At 33.5% G+C, this 21,609-nt stretch overlaps 1 protein-coding gene across 2 annotated transcripts in view; it reads right to left on the bottom strand.

Annotated features, from left to right (window-relative positions):
* ASCC3 (activating signal cointegrator 1 complex subunit 3) overlaps positions 1–21,609 on the bottom strand; it is a 344,670-nt gene that overhangs the window by 285,251 nt on the left and 37,810 nt on the right. The window contains exon 4 of one of the 2 annotated variants that reach the window (XM_057527763.1): positions 16,121–16,680. The exons of the other annotated variant lie outside the window; for it this stretch is intronic. Within the exon in view, the coding sequence (XP_057383746.1) occupies positions 16,121–16,680 (560 nt within the window). The remainder of the gene's footprint in view (positions 1–16,120; positions 16,681–21,609) is intronic. 2 annotated transcript variants of the gene reach the window in all.

Raw genomic sequence — 21,609 nt, 5'->3', positions numbered from 1 at the left:
AGCCTAAAATGCACCCTTACCACCTCTTTATGCATCGCACCCAATCCTACCCCGTCATCCAATTCACTCTTAAGTTCTCTCGATCTCAACTACTAAACAGATTTCAAGCCTTTCTCCTTGTCTGTCTTAAGCTCCCAAACAGTTATTGCCTGTACCATGCAAAGGGCTTCCTAAATGGTTTCTGCACATCTATCCAAAACACATTCCAATCCATTCTCCACATAGCAATGACAGAAGATTTCAGGAAATGTAGGTCTGCTCAGCGTATGCTACCTTCCCTCCAACCCTTGCCAACAAACTTCCAATTGCTCTCCATTGTTCTCAAGATGAAGTACTGAATTGAACTGAACACAGAACCAGAACCTCAAAACATCACAAAGTGCTAAACTAAGAGTCAAAAATACTGATGTATGTTCAATTACATTGCTCTGACTAGAAAGAATTTTAATATCATTAATAAAGTTAAATACTTTTTAAAACAGCATCCTTTTATTCTCCATTTCTATGTATGTTTTATAATGAGCATAAGGTATCATAGCATAATTTAAAATTATACTGTATATCATATACAGTTTAAAATTAAATAACTACATTTATATCAGGGATACATTATCAAACGTGGTTAGAAAGTATAATCAAAAAAGTTTGGAGACCAATGCTTTAAAGTATCATTCTGTTATGAAAGTTTTTCACAATGTAAGTTTTCTTATTTGGATATGTCTTATAACCAATATTTACATTTAATATATTTTTTCTGAAAATGTTCTTATGTGAATGGTGTTTCTGAAAATGGTCAGTGCTTTATAGAATGTAAGGAAATACAGATTAGGTACATTCCACTGTTACCACTGCTGCTCATATTTTCAAAACTTCTGTGTAAGTGCATTCTAAGTCAGCAACTTGGTTTTTACTTTATATTACCCCCTGCCAGTCAACTTAATTTAATAATTTACCAAGCTTATGAACACTAGTAACACACAGCAGTTTAGGTTAGGAGAAGGTCAGTCAGGGCTCAAATCACAAGCCTGCTGCTCATTGGCTTTAGGAGCTTAGACATCTGCTCTGAGCCTCCTTTTCTCATTTGTAGAGTGGGAATAAGAGTACATACATGCCCTTCACAGGGTTGTGATGTGAACTAAATAATGTATGTAAATGTATATGACACAGTGCCTTGCATATAATAAGTAATTAACATCAGGTATTTAGTATTACCAAAATAAACGAATCATAATCAAATAAGGGAGTAAGAAAAGTACACAAAATAATTTGTATCACGGTGAAAATGATAACGAAATCTAACACTTGTACACTAGTTATGTCCCAGGCAAGTAATTAAGTGCTTTACGTCTAAAGCAAATATTTTCACAGTCTTCATCTGAAGAAATATTCAATGAATCTTTGCTAAATATACATAATACTAATGCATTTATCATTTAAACGCAATCATGATAGAATAATAATTCAAAGAAAATACTACAAAAGTATGTAATAATCAACTATCACTTGTTAGGGAATAAATGAACATACAACAAATATTAACACAAATATCTGACATGCATATTTACTTCAGCTTTTTTTCTCAAGAAAGTGTGCTCATGATTGTAAATATGTGCATGCATATATTCTAACTCCAACTTCTGCTAGTAAAATTATTCTTGGTTCAATGGTGAAACTAAATACAATATATCCTAGTGTTCTGTAAAAAGTAGCAATAGATTTGAAACCATTGCTTCAACTAAAACTTTAATCACTGGTTAGGTCACAGCTTCCTTAACCTTCCTGACAACCACCAGTATGTCTCCTCCATTTCAGTCTGTTAAATACAAGAACCAGATGAATCTCCCTCACAGTCAGCTTTCACATACACCCATACATTGTAGAAACTACAATGGGGTCATCTCATCTAAGCTCAGTGTGGAAGGGACCTTGGAGGACATCTAAACAAAGCTCTCAAAAAACAATAATTACTGCCAAAGGAGGCAGAAAAACAGGACAGCTGAGAACACGGGCTTGGACTCAGAACTAAGTTTATCAATTTTGTCAATTCCTACTTGTATGACTATGGGCAACTTTCTTAAGCTCTCTGCGCCTCAGCTTTCCTGTCTGTTAAAAGAAATTAGTATGGTATCTGACAACAGGTGCTCTATACATACTTACTGCTGTTATTGACATTTTTTTTTTTTCTGGCTAATGAACACCCAGCATACTTCCACCAGCAGTAGACTACCTCATAAGGAAACTCATGCCACTACTAGAGGATGCTTAATGTCAAAAAATCCTTCCGTACATTGAGCCCAATCAGACTCACTACAGCTTTCACCTAACACTGGCTGTGCCCTCTGGGGTTACAGAGAATGATCTTAATAATATTTCTACAAGACAGCCCTTCAAAAATTTAAAGATAAGGCCAAGTAAAGTATTAGGCACACTTCACTTGTAAATTCTTTCCTTCCCAGGTAAACATACATCAATTCCTTACTATTAGTCATATAACTTGGTTTCTTGATGATTCTTTATCCAGGTTCGTTTAGAAATCTACCTTTTACTGAGCCTTTTACTTTTAATGGCATCCAAAACTGAGCTTAACATTTCAATATAATTTGATTGGGGCAGATCACAGAGATTAAAACAACTCTGGACTAGATGTTAAACTTTTCTAAACACAGCTTAAATTGGTAACAATATCACACTATTGGCTCAAACTGAATGTGTAGCCAAGTAAAAGTATTTGGTTGTAGTTTTTTTCCACATAAATTCCTAGTAGGCAGATTCCCATATCCTGTACTTTATATAATAATTTTTAAGCCCAAAATTTCAAATAAATCCCTTATAAATTTCATTTTCTTCTTCTTCTTCTTTTTTTTTTTTAGTCTTTAGAGAGCTTTTTAAATCTGGATTCTGGCAATCTATTAAATCAGTAAACACTATTAGTGTTGAACCAGTCCGGAACACAAGTTCAATAACTGTGCCTTTATACAAATTATTGATTAAAGTACTGAGGACAGGACAAAAGTAAAAAACTACAGGATAAAGAATGGAGACCTGATTCCAAATTGGCAATGAACCAATATTTACAATAAGGTTTTTCAATCAACTATTAACTCCATTTAACTGTATTAATCACTGCTGACATTTCTCGATATATCTTGTCTAACTTAGATTCTTCACTATCTAGTATTGTAGCCACTAGTCAAACAAGGCTATTTGTATGCCAAGTAATTACGATTAAACAAAATTTGAAATACAATTCCTCAGTTACATTTAACCACGTTTCAAGAGGTCAACAGCCACATGTGGCTAGTGACTACTGTGTTGAAGAGCAAACAAAATATTTCAATCATCACAAAAAAACAGCACTGGTCTAGGAGATATTTTGATTGTACTGTAAAACACTGCTTAGATCTAGATAGAATATGTTTACACAGCAAAATCTATCTGTCAAGTTTATCACACTGACCACCAAATTAGGGTTTTTCTAAAAAGCTCATAGTTTACATTAGAGTTTATTTACTCTTTGTGTTGTATATTCTACAAGTTTTGGCAAATGTGTGATGACCACAATGACATGTATCTATCATTACAATATCATACAGAAGAGATTCACTGCCCTAAAAATCCCCTATGCTCCACCAATTCACCCCTTTCTCCCTTCTCCCCAACCCCTGGTAACCACTTATCTTTTGACTATCTCCAAAGTTTTGCCTTTTACAGAATGTCACATAGTTGGAATCATATAGTGTGTACCCTTTGCAGATTGACTTCTTTCACTTAGCAATAATCATTTAAGGTTCTTCTAAGTTTTTTCATGGCTTGCTGGCTCATTTTCTTTTATCACTGAATAATATTCCATCATATGGATATACCACAGTTTATCCATTTCCCTACTGAAGAATATCTTGTTTGCTTTAACCAGTTGTCTTTATTTTTTATTTCATTAAATTCTGTTTTTTACTCAAATTATCTCATCCATAAAAATATGCAAGCAAGTCCTATACAGAGAAATGCTGAAAGAATATCACTAAATTTCACACTTTTCATTTTTTTTCTTTTCCAAATTTTCTACAATGAACACATACTGTTTAATCAGAAGAGGTTTTATTTTTTAACAAATAGTACAAATCAGGGCTTCCCTGGTGGCACAGTGGTTAAGAATCTGCCTTCCAATGAAGGGGACACGGGTTCGAGCCCTGGTCCAGGAAGATCCCATATGCCAAGGAGTAACTAAGCCCATGCACCACAACTACTGAGCCTGCGCTCTAGAGCCTGCGAGCCACAACTACTGAAGCCTGCGCACCTAGAGCCCGTGCTCTACAACAAGAGAAGCCACCGCAATGAGAAGCCTGCGCACCGCAACGAAACAGTAGCCCCCGCTCGCCACAACTAGAGAAAGCCTGCGCACAGGAACAAAGACCCAATGCAGCCAAAAATAAATAAATAATTTATTTTTAAATAAATAAATAAAAATAATACAAACCAGATTCTGATTTACCAATTTTTTTAACTTTTTGTCCGCTAAGGACACAAAGCATCACTAACTTAATAAATAAAATAGGTTTTGACAAATTGCCATATTTGGAATGAACACAAATTACATAAACCAAAAAAATCCCTTATCATGTAGACAAATCAGCTGATAACTAATAGTACAAGGACCAATGAATAATTTAAACTTTATTTCCTCTACCAAATCTTATTTTTCAAATGAAAAACCTTTTTTTTATCAAGCACAATGTAACCACATAGGAATCACACTAACATACACCATTTTCTAAAAAGTCTGATCACTGAAAAACTATTTCAGTAATTTTAATAATATAATTATTATTAGTTCATAATAGCAATAAAATAGATGTTTTAACAATTTAATCATTTGAGGTAATAAGCAAATCCCTTATCCTAATATCTAACTGAACTACTTAAGAGATGCAATAAGTGCAGAATGTCCACTATATTCTTTCCAAGTAGAAGAGCCATGGATGGCACTTTGAACTAAGCTGGTTAGGGAAAGGAAGAGCAGCTTACAAACAGAAATGAAAAATTTGCTTGAGCATCTATATGGCCAGATTTACGAAATGGAGCAAGTGGGTAAAGTATTACTCTCCAAGTAAGCTTATTTAATTGTATATCAAAAGAAAATTAACATTTTTCACAGAAAGCAATACCTGTAACTCTTCAAATACACATTTACTATTGTTATGAGATTTATTATGTTTCATGGTAGACTGATAATATGCAAGGAATAATGTTTAGCTTCTTTCCTTATTGGTATAGACAATAAAAATCACATTTATTAGGGGATCTTTCTATTTGGGGGATTTGCAAGACACTTAACTCTCTACACAGAAATTGAATCTCCAGGAATATTATACCACACATCACTTTTTCTGGGTATCAGTTGATACATAAAATGCATAAGCAATGAAGTTATGATAACCAGGTACTCATATAAAACAAGAGACAGGGTTAAAAATACCAAAATAAAGCAAAAAATATATTAGGCTTAATAATAATATAAGTAACAATGAGCTCCTGGTTTGGGTTTTTTTGTTGTTGAAATTATCAAAATACCTGTAAAGTCCATAGTTAACTTATTCTTATTAAAACAATATAACCGTCATGATTAATTTTCCATTGCCTTGAGCAAACTTAAGATTTCAATTTTAACCCTAAGTAGAAAGAATAGCTGAATAAGTGTTTATTGGTCACTGATTCTGACAGCACAATCGACATTCTATATACTGAATTTAGTTATTCTACTATTTTCAAGTTTTAGAGTATTTCTAAATAACAAAACCCTTAAGCAGCTTGTCACAATAAAAAATATGATGATCCTATAAGGATTATCACAGTCATTTCTCTTAAAAAAAATTAAACTAAAATATATTTTACTGGGGCTTCCCTGGTGGCGCAGTGGTTGAGAGTCTGCCTGCCAATGCAGGGGACACGGGTTCGAGCCCTGTTCTGGGAAGATCCCACATGCTGCGGAGCAACTAAGCCCGTGAGCCACAATTCCTGAGCCTGCGCGTCTGGAGCCTGTGCTCCGCAAGAAGAGAGGCCGCGATAGTGAGAGGCCCGTGCACCGCGATGAAGAGTGGCCCCCACTTGCCACAACTAGAGAAAGCCCTCGCACAGAAACGAAGACCCAACACAGCCATAAATAAATAAATAAATAATAAATAAAAATTTAAAAAATATATATATATATTTTACTTTTAAATTTCTTCCTAAAACTATCTTGATAAAACTCCCTTCCCTTTTATGCTTAACATGTGAAGGAGGCTGACTTCCGATAACAAGTATTAGCGATTAAGATGAAAAAGAAGGTATGGCACAAAATTCACACTTGAATGCACCTCTTCTGGTAAAACTGAAAAAGAGAAAAACCTAAAAGACACTTCAAACTTAAAAAGAAGAAAAATATCTCCCTGGACCAGAAATTGAGCCAAAAAAAGTAAAACACCGAGTAAGGCTAAAGGAACAAGCTGAGCTCCAGTTCTAGACAGCAAGGCCAGGAGTCTGGCTCCTGTGAGATAACCTAGATGAAAAGTGCTCTTTGGGGACTTCCCTGGCAGTCCAATGGTTAAGACTTCACCATTCCACCACAGGGGGCGCGGGTTCAATCCTTGGTAGGGGAACTAAGATCCCACATGCTTCGGCATGGCCAAAATTTAACAAAAAAAAAAAAAAAAGTGCTCCTTGTAAACAATGTGCAAAGCAGAACAAGGCTTAGCTGAGGCCAGAGCCTGGGCATGGGGTTCCCCTGTTTATGAGAAGGGGCTGGAAAGAACTACTACCAAAATGAGACTTGGGGCCACAACTCTATAGCAATCTAAGATGGGGAGGAGGGGGAATGTGGAGGGAAGAAGCTACAAATCAACATCACCATCAGCATAATTAAAATTCTAAATCATATGAAGAAATCTTAAACTAAAAATGACAGTCAACAAAATCAACAATGGAACTTAAGTTCACTCCAGAAGAAGGTAATATGGAACAATGTGATAAAGACTTTCAAATAAATACTATTTATTTATTTGTGATAAAGACTTTCAAATAAATACTATTTCAAATACTATTACAAAGCTCCAAGAGGTAACAAAGCAGTTGTCTTCATTAAAAGAATTTATGAAACAAAACAAAAGAGGGTATATTGGAACATTCTATCCTTTTTGCTCAATTTTTCTGTAAACTTAAGGCTGCTATTTAAAAAGTTTATTAATTAAAAAAAAGATGATAAATGATTAAAGGAAAAAAGAATTTTAAATCATTATCAATCAAGGTGATTATTCTCCTATTGCTGATAAATATTTGTAAAGTTAAATGATCATACACTTGTGGTTTAAACAAAAACTACCTAGTAAAATATAAAAAAGATGCCTAACAAATCTTTGTGAAGAAAATGAGTAAGTAATGAAAAGAGGTAATTAATGATCAATATGAGGTCATTTTCTATCAGCATTAGTTATCAGGTCATAAAATATACATCTCTTTTAACATTCTCATTGGAATCTACTTTATTTTTCAGATACAATAAACGTCCTTGATGTCACTTTATATTTTTAGAGTATTTCAAATGTTATCATCATTATTACTGATTGCGTAAGAAAACAAGTAGTTATAAACAGATTAAAATTTTTAAAGAAGAAACCCATTTCCACCGTGAAACAAATACATCTGCTATAACTGGATGTAACTACAAGGACATCAGGCTTGTCCCAACTCCTTTGTATCTAAAGAGTGGGAAACTGCCAGATGTCTTATTATTTAAAACTAATACCTGCGATATGAATAAAAGCTAAAACATATGTGGGGAAAAAAAAATAAAGAGAAGAGCAACAAAATTAAAAGCTGGTTCTCTGAAAACAAACATTCCTCTATCAAAAATTAGAAAGTAGAGAACAGACAGAAATACAGGGGCAACATAACCAAAAGCTAGTGTAAAAAAAAATTTTTTTTTAAATAAGAAAACATTATGAATAACTTTAGAGCAAAAAGCTTGAATACTTGGCTAGTGAAATAGCTAATTTCATAGAAAAATATAATTATCAAATTTGATTTAAGAAGAAATAGAAAATTTGAATAAACCAACAACGACTGGAAAATCTGAATTGCTAATTAATGTCTGCCCTACAAAAAGACACCAGGCAACATAGTTTTAGAAGCATACTTGCTTCAAACTTTCATGAAAGAAATAATCGCTTTCTTATAGAAACCTTTCAAAAAACAGATAAAGAAAGCTCCAGGAGTTTATTTTATGAAGTCAGAATTACCTTAGGTATTAGTATTAAAACAGGGTAATTTACAAATTCTCTACTCAGGCTGGGATTCTAAGAATAGTAGAAGGATTGGAAAACCATGTGATGCACCAGTGACTATCCAATAAAGCCCCAAGAAAAAGAGGAGGCATTCTGCATCTCATAAATTAAACTAAGGCAAATCCATGTATTTCCTTTCTTAATTATAAAGGGAGGCATTTTAAAACTTAGAGTTGTATCTACACCTCTACTGTATAAACAGCATACATTATACACTGTAGTAAACATGGTATCCAAAGAAAAACTATACTCAATTTAGGGAATGTCTTCCTTTGAGATAACAAGCAATTTTAGATTAGCACATGAAATGGTGTGCACATTGAAAACAAAGAATAATGAAGTATGATAAAAGAAAATGTTAACTGAGTAATTCTGAAAAAAGTTTTGAATTAACAGTCCATATGGAACTCAGTGTCAGAATAATTACATAAAGCAGAGTATGTTATTTATAACATTGTAAATTATTCTTAGTTTGGTTTGTGGCATAAAAAATTATTAAGTATTCATACATTCCAAAATAAAGTCTTAAACAACAAAAGAATATGACCGTGAAAATTAGGACAGCATTTATTTAGCATTTATTTATCTCTCAAGAAAAATGTGCTATGCAAATTGTTGTTGCACTGCAGAGAATGAGATAAATTATATTTTCAGAAAAACTAATGTTCATTATTTACAGGTAATTAATCTAACACAACAACTTAACAAAGCTAAAACCAAGGTCACTTACCACTTAGTTAAAACTACTTGGAATGTAAATACTATTTATTCCTCACATACTATAATTAATTAGATGTATAGTAAGTAAGGTTAAAGCTAGGTACCATTGTATATTTAAAAGCTTACTTTACATTTTCATGCACACGGCAAATTGATAGCTTCCTTGATTCTTAAAAACAAAATATGCTGATTTTTAATTGCCTTAGTGAAAACAAATTTACAGCCATCATATGTATGTATGTGCGTATGTGCACATGTACATATAAAGCTGAACAAATAATGTATTAAATTTTAAATATTTTAAAAATGCTTACAGCAATTTCTAAATCTAATAGGCATACTTATATATGTTTATCAACTGGATAAACATTATCCAGAATGTTTTTTACTCATCTCAAACACTATTAAAACACAGAAATTTATTCTTTATTCTAATAAACTGCATTTATCTTATTTCTTTCCCATATCGAAACATTATAGATATTTCTCAACTTATCCATATGCTCTTCCAAATTAGTCATAACATTCATTATATCAAACATAATTTTCATGCCCATTCTCCTTTTAAATATACGTATGAAAATTCCAAGAGGAGACTTAAGAAAGCAAGATAATGGGAGTGGGTTGATTGAACTCTGTTAACTTTCCTTTTTGTCTCCCAAAACCTAACAGTACTTGACACACAGCTGAGAATGAATGAATAAACGAGTGAATGAACAGTGCCAAACAGAGAAGAATAAGACTAAATGTACGAAATTTGGTAAAAGGTCTTACTCCTTGAACAACCATTCCAACTATAAGCAAAATAGTTTGGAATCTGTTACTGCCACAAATTGGAAACAAGCAAGTATTTTTAAGTCCTCATTGTGAGTTTAAGTTAACATATTAATAATACCTTTTCGGGACTTCCCAGGTGGCGCAGTGGTTAACAATCTGCCTGCCAAGGCAGGGGACACGGGTTCGAGCCCTGGTCCGCGAAGATCCCACATGCCCCAGAGCAACTAAGCCCGTGCACCACAACTACTGAGCCTGCTCTCTAGAGCCCGCGAGCTGCAACTACTGAGCCAGCATGCCACAAATACTGAAGCCCGCACGCCTAGAGCCCTGCTCTGCAACTAGAGAAGCCACCGCAATGAGAAGCCCTCACATTGCAACGAAGAGTAGCCCCCGCTCACTGCAACTAGAGAAAGCTGCTGAACTAGGTCTTCTATCTATAATTAACAGTGTTCCTGGTTACAAGTATATGAACTTATATTTATCTATTTTATCATGTCATATTCAGCTCATCATTCTAAAAATTTGAGCCACAAAGAAGGAGATAAAAGCGACATTCAAACAAGATAAATAAAAAAATACAGCCAGTGCTTTCCCAATATAGACCATAAAACTTGAGACCTGTTACAGCAGGTAACACTTCAACCATCTTGACCTTTCCTAAATTTTACATTCAGCTAAAAGTAGAACATGAATTTTCCTCATGAAAATTTCATCCCTTAAAAAGTAAAAGTAGGAATGAGTAACCTAAAATGGCAGACAATGTGGAAGTAATAAGAACCTTGGGAGAAAATGGCTAGATCACTTTAGAGTATGCAATATGGACATATTCAGATATGTACCTACAAATTAAATACAAAGATACATCTGATCCAAATAACATTCTGACTAAAACCAGTGAGACTAAAAAGAAAAAAGTTCAAAAAAGATGGGAGGTTCAATCATGTCTTTGGAATCACCTTTCTAAGCATAATACCAAAAAAAGATTCCTAAATGAAAAGATGAATAGACTTGCCTATTTGTACACTCAAAACATCACAAAAAAAATCTTTTAATCTCATTATAAATTCTCTTATAAATTATAAAGAGTAATTGAACTTCATCAAATGAAAAATTGGCAATTCTCACTAGAAAGCAGTAAGCAGCCTATAAATATATGGGGAAAAAAATCTTTAACCTCAGTAGTAATAAGAAATGTAATTAAAACAGTGAGATATAATTACCTCCTTAATAAACAGGGTTGGCAAGGATGTAAGTACAAGGATACTCTTATACACTATAGGCAGAAATGTACACTGGTAGATTCTTTCAGGAAAGAATTTTGTCAGTACTTTTGGATGCAAAATTTTCAGTACTAATAATATATTCAAGGGAAAAATATGTATTAGCAAATATTTAGCATAAGAGTTTTTATTGCAATGTTATTTATAATAGGGAAAAGCTAGATTTAACTTAAATCTTCAATAGCAGAGTATTAATTTAATAAACTACGATATGATGATAAATGTATACTATGCAGCCATTAAAAGTTATTATATATTAACCAAATCACCATGTTATATATCTGAAACTAATCACATTGTAAATCAACTATACTTCAACTAAAAAAATATATAATAGATAATATATTGCATGTTTTATTGTCATAAAAACATGCATAGAAGTGTTAAGTAACAAAAAAGCATTACATATACTGTAAGACCCATTTTCTTAAGTATTCATATTTTAAAAAATATATACTCTAAAATATTTGCAGTGGCCATCACTAGATAGTAGTGAGAATCCTACAGATGATTTCGTTCCTACATTTTATGTTCTAAATTTTCTACACTGATACTTTGTTTTAAATTAGAAAAAAAAAGTTGTGCAAAGAACAGTTGGCATTAAAAAATGAAATGGCATAAAAGACTAGAATTTCCACCAAATCCTGAAAAAAACAAGAGAAAAAAATTGGATTTTAATAAAACACTATGGCTACGCAGTAACTATAAACTGAAAAATATTAGAGGGACGTGAGAGACAATATGGTAGCAAAATCACAATAAAAACTAACATAATTACATATATGTTTTTAAAACCTATTATAGTAGTGTCTATAAGGTTAAACCTCTAAAAATATCTAGGCACATAAAAACGAGAGAAATAACAAAGAGTTCTTTTACCAAGCTTGAAGCAAGGAAACAAAACCAGGACATATGTTCTTCCCTGGGGAAGATGGGAGAAGCAAGTCCATTCTCACTTTGCATGCATCTTCTCCTACAGAGAATATTAGCTTAAGACAGGAAAGAGCAGAACAAATACCATAAATATTGAATGCTACCCATGGAGAAATATTGAGTTCTACCTTATGGAGAAAGTAGTAAGGAATCACCTAACTTCTTCAAATAAATAAGTTCAGGTGTTCAGACCTTGATGAATCATATGCCAAGGTTCAAGAACTGCTTACAGAGTTGAGGTCAGAGTCATTGCTATCTCTGAGAAATAACAAAGGAAAACAGAAGTGCCAGATGAAGGCAAAATTCCCCAATTTAAAAAAGAAATGATAAAAATGATGGGTTGTGAAAATTATTTAACCTAAATATCAACACATGGAAATGTAACAGAAGAACAGAATTCACAAGTAAAATCATGGCAAAATAGTCTTAATTCTTTTTCTTATGAGATTATTAGGTTACTTGTTCTTAGATTGGATAAGCAACTGAAAGTTTGATATCTTTGAAGACGAGATGATGAAAGCATTCTACAGGTCAATACTGTTAGATCTATGGAGCACTGAACAACTGTACACAGATTGTGTTGATATAATGGATTAATGTTAATGTAGAGGAAAACTGAAGGAGTTTTACACTTAAAAAAAAAAAGCTAAGGAAGGGAAAAATTTAACTGCCATCACATGTCTAAAACACAGTCATATAAAAGAGTAGACATCTACAACTTTACTGCCCCTGTACAGATACAAGATTAAATGGCAGACATAATAGGAGCAGTTATCAGTCAGCAAAACAAGTAAGTTACATGAGGACTACTCAAGCAAGGGATAAGATGCCTTTTGAAAAAAAGAAACTCTTCATTAGAGTAAGTAGCCCTTATTATATGGGCACCAACTTGGATAGAATGCTAGACACACAAATAATACATTGGGTGGGGGAATTCTATGATTCTAAATATTCTCTAAGTATAATTTTACCCAATGGTAGCTTTCTATTCAGACTCTGGGCAGGGGAAGGGCTCTTCTGATTATTTGGTGGAAAGACGACAGAAAAAGCAGCACATATTTTGTCTTCACAGTTGAAAAGACATTATTTTAATGTCAACCTGGTTAATGTTGGTGTCCTTACATTCTAGCAGGGCTAAGACTACCAGAAAGAATGTACAATACCTAATAGATATAAAACCTTTTCATGAAACATTAATGTTAATCATTCAGCATGATAATATTAGATTTCCTACTCTGGGTACCAAAAACATCACGACAGCCTCCTTATCAAACTGTAGTATATACATTAAATCAGTGATTCTCAAAGTCTGGTCTAGAATCTCCAGGATCCTTTCAGGAGGTCCATGAAGCCAAAACTATTTTCATAATAACACTAAAATAGTATTCGCCTCGTTCATCCTCATCCTCCCACGAGTATAAAGTGAGTGGAGATTTCCAGAGGCTACATAATGTAGAGAATTATGAAGAATGCAGAACAGACTGCATGCAGAAGCACATATGGGAATCTAGCTGTCTTATATTAAGCTAGACATTGAATTGATTTGAAAAAATGTCATACAATGCCATTCTTCATACTATATTTTTTATTTTAGAAAAGTTACTTTTCATAAAAATGGTACTTATATTAATGTAACAGATTTAGTGTTATTAGTATTAATGTAATAGATTTAGTTACTTATATTAATGCAATAGATTTAGTATTATTTTATATATTTAGTATTATTTTAATAAATACAATATTTAATAATATATTAAAATTTTTGTTTTAATTTTTAATACAGTAAATATCAATAGAACATACTGATAAACAACATAAGAAAAACTCTATGAGATCCTCTGTAATTTTTAAGAGCATAAAGGATTTTTGAGAACAAAGTTTGGGAACTACTGTATTAAACCATGCTAATTACTCTACATCAAAATTTCAAAGGATGCTGGAATCATCTATAATGCAAATAAGTACTAAAAAAATAGTCTTCCCTCAGAAGACATTCTAACCAAGTAAGTCCTAATTTTTAGGATCAGGCACATATCTGGAACAGGGCTAGGTTCAGGACTGAATTCACATGGGTCAATAACACCATCTGCATAGAGTCAAGAAATAATGCTAATAGCAAATGTAAAGTTAGAAATGTTATAAAGAATGAACCCCAGCTGTACAACCATGAACTATGATAATATCAATAACTCAAAATTCACTTTTCCAAAGAACTTGTTACACAACTCTATCAATATTTACATCAATATTAATAACTGCTAATAGCATTTAATATTGAAATAATACCAAGAGATATGTATATTCCATCTCTAATATTCCCAAGTATTTTTCTATTAACACCTTTTCTATTTTACCAAAGACTTTTAAAATCAGAACTCACTTCAAAAACTGAATTCAAAAGATTTTCCTTAGAATAGTGAGACTTAAAAAAGCAAAACAGAAAAAAAAAATAGCAGTGAAAATAATAATTCTCTGAATTAAGACCCAGCCTCCAAGCATCATTTTATTAATTACTTGAAACATCTATATATAACAAGGCATAGATAAAAATTTGTTTACTGATCTATCAGGTATACACTCTAATAAAACTTTGATATATGGAAATAGCTAATTCCCTAAATTAATTCTCCTCTGGCGGGGGGGGGGGAAGCTAGATTTTTTTCTACATTCCTGATACTCCATGTGATTTTAAAATTCTTAATTTCAGTAATAACAACAATAACAAAAATAATCACAGCTACCATGTAATGAGTACTTATTAAATGCCACTTATCATCTCACACATGGTATCTCATTTAAGGCTTATACCAATTCTATAATCTACACATTCTTTTTATCCTGAGAGAACCCAGCAAAAAAAGTCTCTAGGGGATTCAATTACCTGAACTCTCACTACCAAAATGTGGGAAAGACTTCTGATTTCAGTCTCTGCCCTTTCTACAACAATATGCCACCTCTCTTAATCCTTCATCAAATATGTTATTCATCCAGTATTAAAACTGGGCTGACATTATTTTAAATTTATATCAGATAATGAATATAATGCCAGTAATTGAGAGCAAAACTGAACTTTTCATGTGACGGTAAGAGTAATTCATCATTTTGAATAACATAACCAAATGGTGGCAGAGAAAGGAATTAAAATAATGTTTCCTGGGGCTTCCCTGGTGGCGCAGTGGTTGAGAGTCTGCCTGCTAATGCAGGGGACACGGGTTCGAGCCCTGGCCTGGGAAGATCCCACATGCCGCAGAGCGGCTGGGCCCGTGAGCCACAACTGCTGAGCCTGCGCGTCTGGAGCCTGTGCTCCGCAACGAGAGAGGCCCGCGCATCGCGATGAAGAGTGGCCCCCGCTTGCCACAGCTGGAGAAAGCCCTCGCACAGAGACGAAGACCCAACACAGCCAAAAATCAATCAATCAAACATACGCATCTGATTCAAGATCCTCATTAAAAAAAAAAAAAAAAAAAAAAAAAAAAAAAATAATGTTTCCTTTGTGTGATATAAAAAACTTATAAAGACACAATTCTTTATTGAACAAGTAGTATAAAACAGTCCAATTACTTCTAGATCAGTCTGTTTTTCAAAGCTTACTCTTTCAATCATAGAAACTAGTCAAAAATATTTTTCTAAATCAGTAAGTCATTCAGTATTTAGATAAAATTTCTAATGTTTTGAAGTTTATTATATTTTCATCAAAGAACTCATAGAAATATATAATGCTATACAAATGTAAACAGTTATTACTAGATTAACCATATAATTTGTCATTCAAACCTATATACTTTTTGAAGAAGAGACACTACTAATTATTACAATGTAACAACAGGTTTAACCAGAACTGTCCCAGTAACCAGGACTTGTGGACACCCTAACTATTGCCCTAGACTCTTCTGCTATTCATTACACCCACAGTCCTCCTACAACTACGTAGTGGAAAGATACGCATGCCTACTATGTAAAACCATTTGGCTACACATTTGACCACTGTAGCACAATATTAAAGAAATACTTTCTTTGCCAGCCACCCATATTTTAAAAGGCTATTTCATTAAGATAATTCACATTAAGATAAAACTGCAATAACTTCAACTATACCTCATCCTGAAGTTCATCACCACTTTTAACTGAAGCAAGCATATCATATAAAGTACAGCAAAGATCTTCTATTCTTGTTGCTTTGGCCATTTCATTTAAAGTTGCATTTAAGTACTTTTCAACTTCACACCACAAAAAGGAGTCGTTTGCTTTTTCCGCAGGCTTGAGGTCCGGGGTGGAATGCTCCTGAAAATGGTCAGTCAGAAACTTCTTGTAATCCAAACTTATAGTTTTCTGGGATTCACCATTTATTGGCAGCTCGTCAAAGTGGTCCAAATCATGCATGTCAAATGAAAATGATAAATTTTTACCAAATAAAACTCTATCACCATATTCATCTGTTGTCATCTGGATAAGAGCAGTAAGACTGTCTTTACAAAAATGAGAAGTAATTCGATTAGTAGCATTACAAGCTGCAGTGGCAGATGATGAGGGAAAGGGACCAAACATCTGTTTGATAGCCTTTGTCTCCTTGTGACCAACAGAGTCCTTCAAGTGAAATGTCTTGAAGAGAAATGCAGCCGCACTTTCAACTGCTTCTTTCCCATTATCCGTTCCAACTATTCAGACAAAGGAAACAGCATTAGCTCAAATGGATCATGGTTGAAGATTCCATTTTCAAAGAACTACTACAAATCTTCCTCTGAGTAAATCCAACAGTGAAAACAGACTGACATTCTGCTATAGATAGATAAAGATAACCAATTCAGGAACAGGAAAATCCCTTTAAGTCCATTCCCAAATTCCCAAAGAATTGTATTAGGTAAATAACCCATTATCAGTGTTATATCAAAGTAATTACCTACAACAACCCCTTACCTCTTTCTAAAAACAATTTGAAGCATTAGCTAAATCTTATTTAAAACCAAATTTTAAAAACTGATTTGATGAGCTAGTTAAATAAGTAAGGTGCAAAAAAAGTCTGAATTATAGACTTTTGGAGCTGGAAGGAAGCCTCACAAATCCATAACTTTCTTTCCACGTACTATACATCTGAGATGGCAAGAAATAAATTTACATAGTTTTCATTCAAAAATATTTAATACGCAAATCAACTACACTTCAATAAAAAATAAAGTTTTAAAAACATTTAATACCTTTTCTACAAGGGTAGAAAGGTCAAGGATGAACATAAAAAGAATCTTTTAAAATAAAGTCAGCCATATTACACATTTTCTTTTAAATTCTGCTCTTGAGAAGAGGCCAGAAGTAAATTCTTACTAAAGTAAGAGGAAGTAAAAAGGAGCATCCCCTAATTTCTTTAAGGCATTAATATCTCATATCTGATTCTCTCAAATAAAAGAAGAACCTGTAACTGTGTCATAGAATTCAAAGAAATTCTAAGAGCAGAAAAAAGGAACTTCAATCTTGAAAAGGCCCCAAAAGTCAATGGGACTTACCTAAAGTAGTATTGGTGAAGTTAGTAATAATATAATTAATTCATCTTCCTGAAACCATGGCTCCAATCACATTAATCACAAATCTTGAGCAGCTTATGATACAGCTCAGAAATTCAACCCAAACTCCTATACTTTGTTTTCAAGTCATGCCAGGAACTGACCCCATTCTTTTTTTCCAGCTTTACTGGCTATTATACATTTCCTGCTCCAGCCAACAAGAATTTCTTAACATCCAAAACCCAGGTCCTGTTCTATTCTATGCCTATTTCCTATGCCTTTATTTTAATCTTCCCCAAGGCCTCTGATTATTCAAATACTACCCATGTTTCAGAATCCAGCTCAATTGCCTCTTTCAAAGAGGATAATACTGTGTACATTGCTGTATTCCCTCACTGTTACCTAGCCAAAAATTGGTGTCTCAGCAGAGATTTAAACTGTTGAATTGAAGTGAATCCAGGCCTCAATGACAGCAAACTAGTGTTACTACATTATACCACATTGCCTGAGTAACTTTTTATTGTTACTTTTTATTGTTTTATTTTATTTGATGTTTACAAATGTGTGTAGAAGACTAAGTTTATGTAAGTGAAGATAAGCAATTTTACAATGTATGTCCATTATTTAATTCTTTAAGTATGAAGTCTACTTTTATGATTATAAAGAATTTATAAAACACGATCTGACATATAATTATTCTTTTAGTATTCAGGAGAATACATGACAAAAATCTTCTAGAAATTAAATAATGCTTTTGAACTAATTAATTGAATAGGATTTGTGTATATTTTATTTATTCAGTCTATATATGAGGTTTGGAAAACTTAGGTTTTGGATAACTTAGGGATTGTGATAACTCTACAGATAATTCAACAGGTTTGGGACTACCGAAGTCTGACGGAAACTGGAATTCACATTTACAAATTCGTTCTTTATCTAACATTGTAAATGTTACTCTTTGGTAAAGAGAGTATCATTTTGCATCTTGGGATTTTCCTTAAACAACTTACTAAAAACTTTTACATTAAATTATCTCAATTCTTCCTAACAAAATTATCTCCATCTTTTAGATGCTAAAATAGAGACTCAGAATTAAATTTGGGAGAGATCAAACAGCTATTTAGTTATTAAACAAGATTCAAAGAAATCTTCTAACTCCTAAAAAAAGTTCTTTCTACTACACTACACTTCTAGAAAGTAGATTTATCTCTAATTCTCATTTAATAAACAAACAAATAATCACCACTGTAGGAAATAAATAAATTTGAGAATAGTAAATTTATTACCAAAAGTGGAATTAACTTAAATACCTATCATTAGGTCACTGGTTAAATTATGTTACAGCCATACATTACATTCATTAAACATAATACAGTGGATCCATATATCTTGCCGTAAAATAACCTCCACAATACATTAAGTGAGAAAAAAAAAGTGAGTTATGAGTTCACTTTTAAAGAAAAAAAATAACTGCAGATTCATAAAACATCTACAAAGATCAAAACCAATTTTCTCAAGGATTCAAATTTTTAATTTGAGCTCTTTTGTAATCTACAAAATTTCAAAAATAACAAATACTTTAAACTCTTAAGCCTAGTTCGGTAAGGGTGGTTCATACATGTTAATATCCTTGCCTAACTACTAATTCTTCTGCACAACCTACTCCACCCCATCTCTGAGTTGGGCTGCTAAGAACGGACACGTGTCCACACCACAAAAGGGTTTCTCAAAACTGAAGCTCTGTAGCGTGCTACTTGAGAGTCTGGGAGTTCCAGTTTTTGAGAAGCATTAGCAAACAGCATTTGTTGCCATGGCTGGCTCTCCAACAAAGAAAGAGACGATCACATTTTGAAACTAACGGCAAAGTGACGACTTCGATGGCGCCGCATAATGGCGATCGCACACGCGTCTTCCAGCCCGGAGCCGAGACATGGTTGCGGCGCGCCGTCCGCACGCGATGACGTATCACCATAGGGGAGCGGCTGTCAGAGGACCCCCGATAAGAAGGCAGCTCAGGATGGAGCAGAGAACTGTGGGCCCAAGGAGGGCAGCGACAAAGGCGAACCCCCTCCCCCAATTTGCTAGTACAGCTCCCCCATCAAGCGGTCTTTTGCTAACTGAAATATGTGAGGGGTGTCTGTAAAACAGAGAAAAGATCTGAAGGGAATGAATGCAATCACATGTCTGACTTGTCAAAGGTCCGGCAGGCCCCACCCTCCTCTCAACAAAATGGAATCAAAAGAGAAATCTACAGGAACCTAAACGCTTCTCTGCTGCTCCCCTTCTCCACAAGCCGGCTGAACCAGCACACGAATTACTGACCACATTGAAAGGGGGGAGGGGGGGCGCTGGGAAAATGTGCGTGGTACACTTCCAGAGTAGAAATTTAGAATAAGTAGCCGTGTTCTTGCTTTCTCACACATTATATCCAAAAATGGAACTTGTTAGATTAACCATGATCTTGTTCACAAATAATCTCTTTCCCCCCACCCATTTCCCTTTACATTTTAAATACAATTTAGTAACAAGTAATCTTTTAAATGATTATTAGGCTGAAACTCTTTGGTCAATTACACCACTGACTGTGCTAATCTTTCTGAGAGGAATAGGGATTTTAGGAAATTAGTTTTGTCCTCAAAATAAAGTCTCAGTAAAGAATAAAATATACACTAAATAATCAATTGACTAAAGTTTGAATGAAACTTAAGATCTCCAAACCTTTATGGAAGCTAGTCTACTTACCTACCACTTGAACATCTAATTTTCTATACATAAAACACTGGTGCTGTAGCCCAGAAAACTGGCTCTATGCACCTAGCACTGCAACTGCAATACATTTAAAGAGATGTGCTTAAAAGGTCACTAGAATACTTTTTATTAATAATAAATTATTATTGCCCTGCCTGCTTTACAGTTATATTGAGAGCAAATGAGATGTATGTGAAATGTAAAAGTGTAAAGATATAATTAGTAACTGATTACTGTAACATAAAACAAATTTGTAAAATTAGAGTTGAGTGATGACAATCAAATCATCCTCAACACACAATTTACTTATATATTTTTCTTTTGATTGCAAAATATTAAGAATTAAAAGGTTGTAAATTATAACTTTTTAGTTGCCTACCTTTATAGTTGAGGAATTCTTTAAAAAGGATGAGTAGGAAATTTTAATTGAAAAATGAATAAAAATATCCATCAACTGTTTACATCCTTAATTGCTAAATATTCAATTAAGAAGTTGTCAACAAATGAGTTCCTTGACTAAGTAATTCTTCAATGTGTAGGAGAACGTATTTTACAAATTTATTTTTTCATGTTATGGCCAAACTTTAAATGTCCATTTTACCCCTGACATTTGATCTGTAACTGTAAATATCAATATATTATAACCCTGCATCACATTATTAACTTAAGCTCATTCCATTTTATAAAATTCCAGCAAGGAAGAAAAGCTATAAAAGAGGAAATTGACAGTAACACAATAATAGTGGGGGACTTTAACACCTCACTTACACCAATGGACAGATCATCCAAAATGAAAATAAATAAGGAAACAGAAGCTTTAAATGACACAATAGACCAGACAGATTTAATTGATATTTACAGGACATTCCATCCCAAAACAGCAGTTTACACGTTCTTCTCAAGTGCGCACGGAACATTCTCCAGGATAGATCACATCTTGGGTCACAAATCAAGCCTCAGTAAATTTAAGAAAATTGAAATCATATCAAGCATCTTTTCTGACCACAACACTATGAGATTCGAAATGAAATACAGGGAAAAAAACGTGAAAAGCACAAACACATGGAGGCTAAACAATACGTTACTAAATAACCAAGAGATCACTGAAGAAATCAAAGAGGAAATCAAAAAATACCTAGAGACAAATGACAATGAAAACACGACGATCCAAAACCTATGGGATGCAGCAAAAGCAGTTCTAAGAGGGAAGTTTATAGCTATACAAGCCTACCTAAAGAAACAAGAAAAATCTCAAGTAAACAATCTAACCTTACACCTGAAGGAACGAGAGAAAGAAGAACAAACAAAACCCAAAGTTAGCAGAAGGAAAGAAATCATAAAGAT

The sequence above is a fragment of the Balaenoptera acutorostrata genome, chromosome 14 (genome assembly GCF_949987535.1).
Source record: "Balaenoptera acutorostrata chromosome 14, mBalAcu1.1, whole genome shotgun sequence".
Taxonomy (NCBI): Eukaryota; Metazoa; Chordata; class Mammalia; order Artiodactyla; family Balaenopteridae; genus Balaenoptera; species Balaenoptera acutorostrata.
The sequence above is the reverse complement of the archived record's forward strand: the minus strand, read 5'-3'. Positions and strand labels throughout refer to the sequence as shown.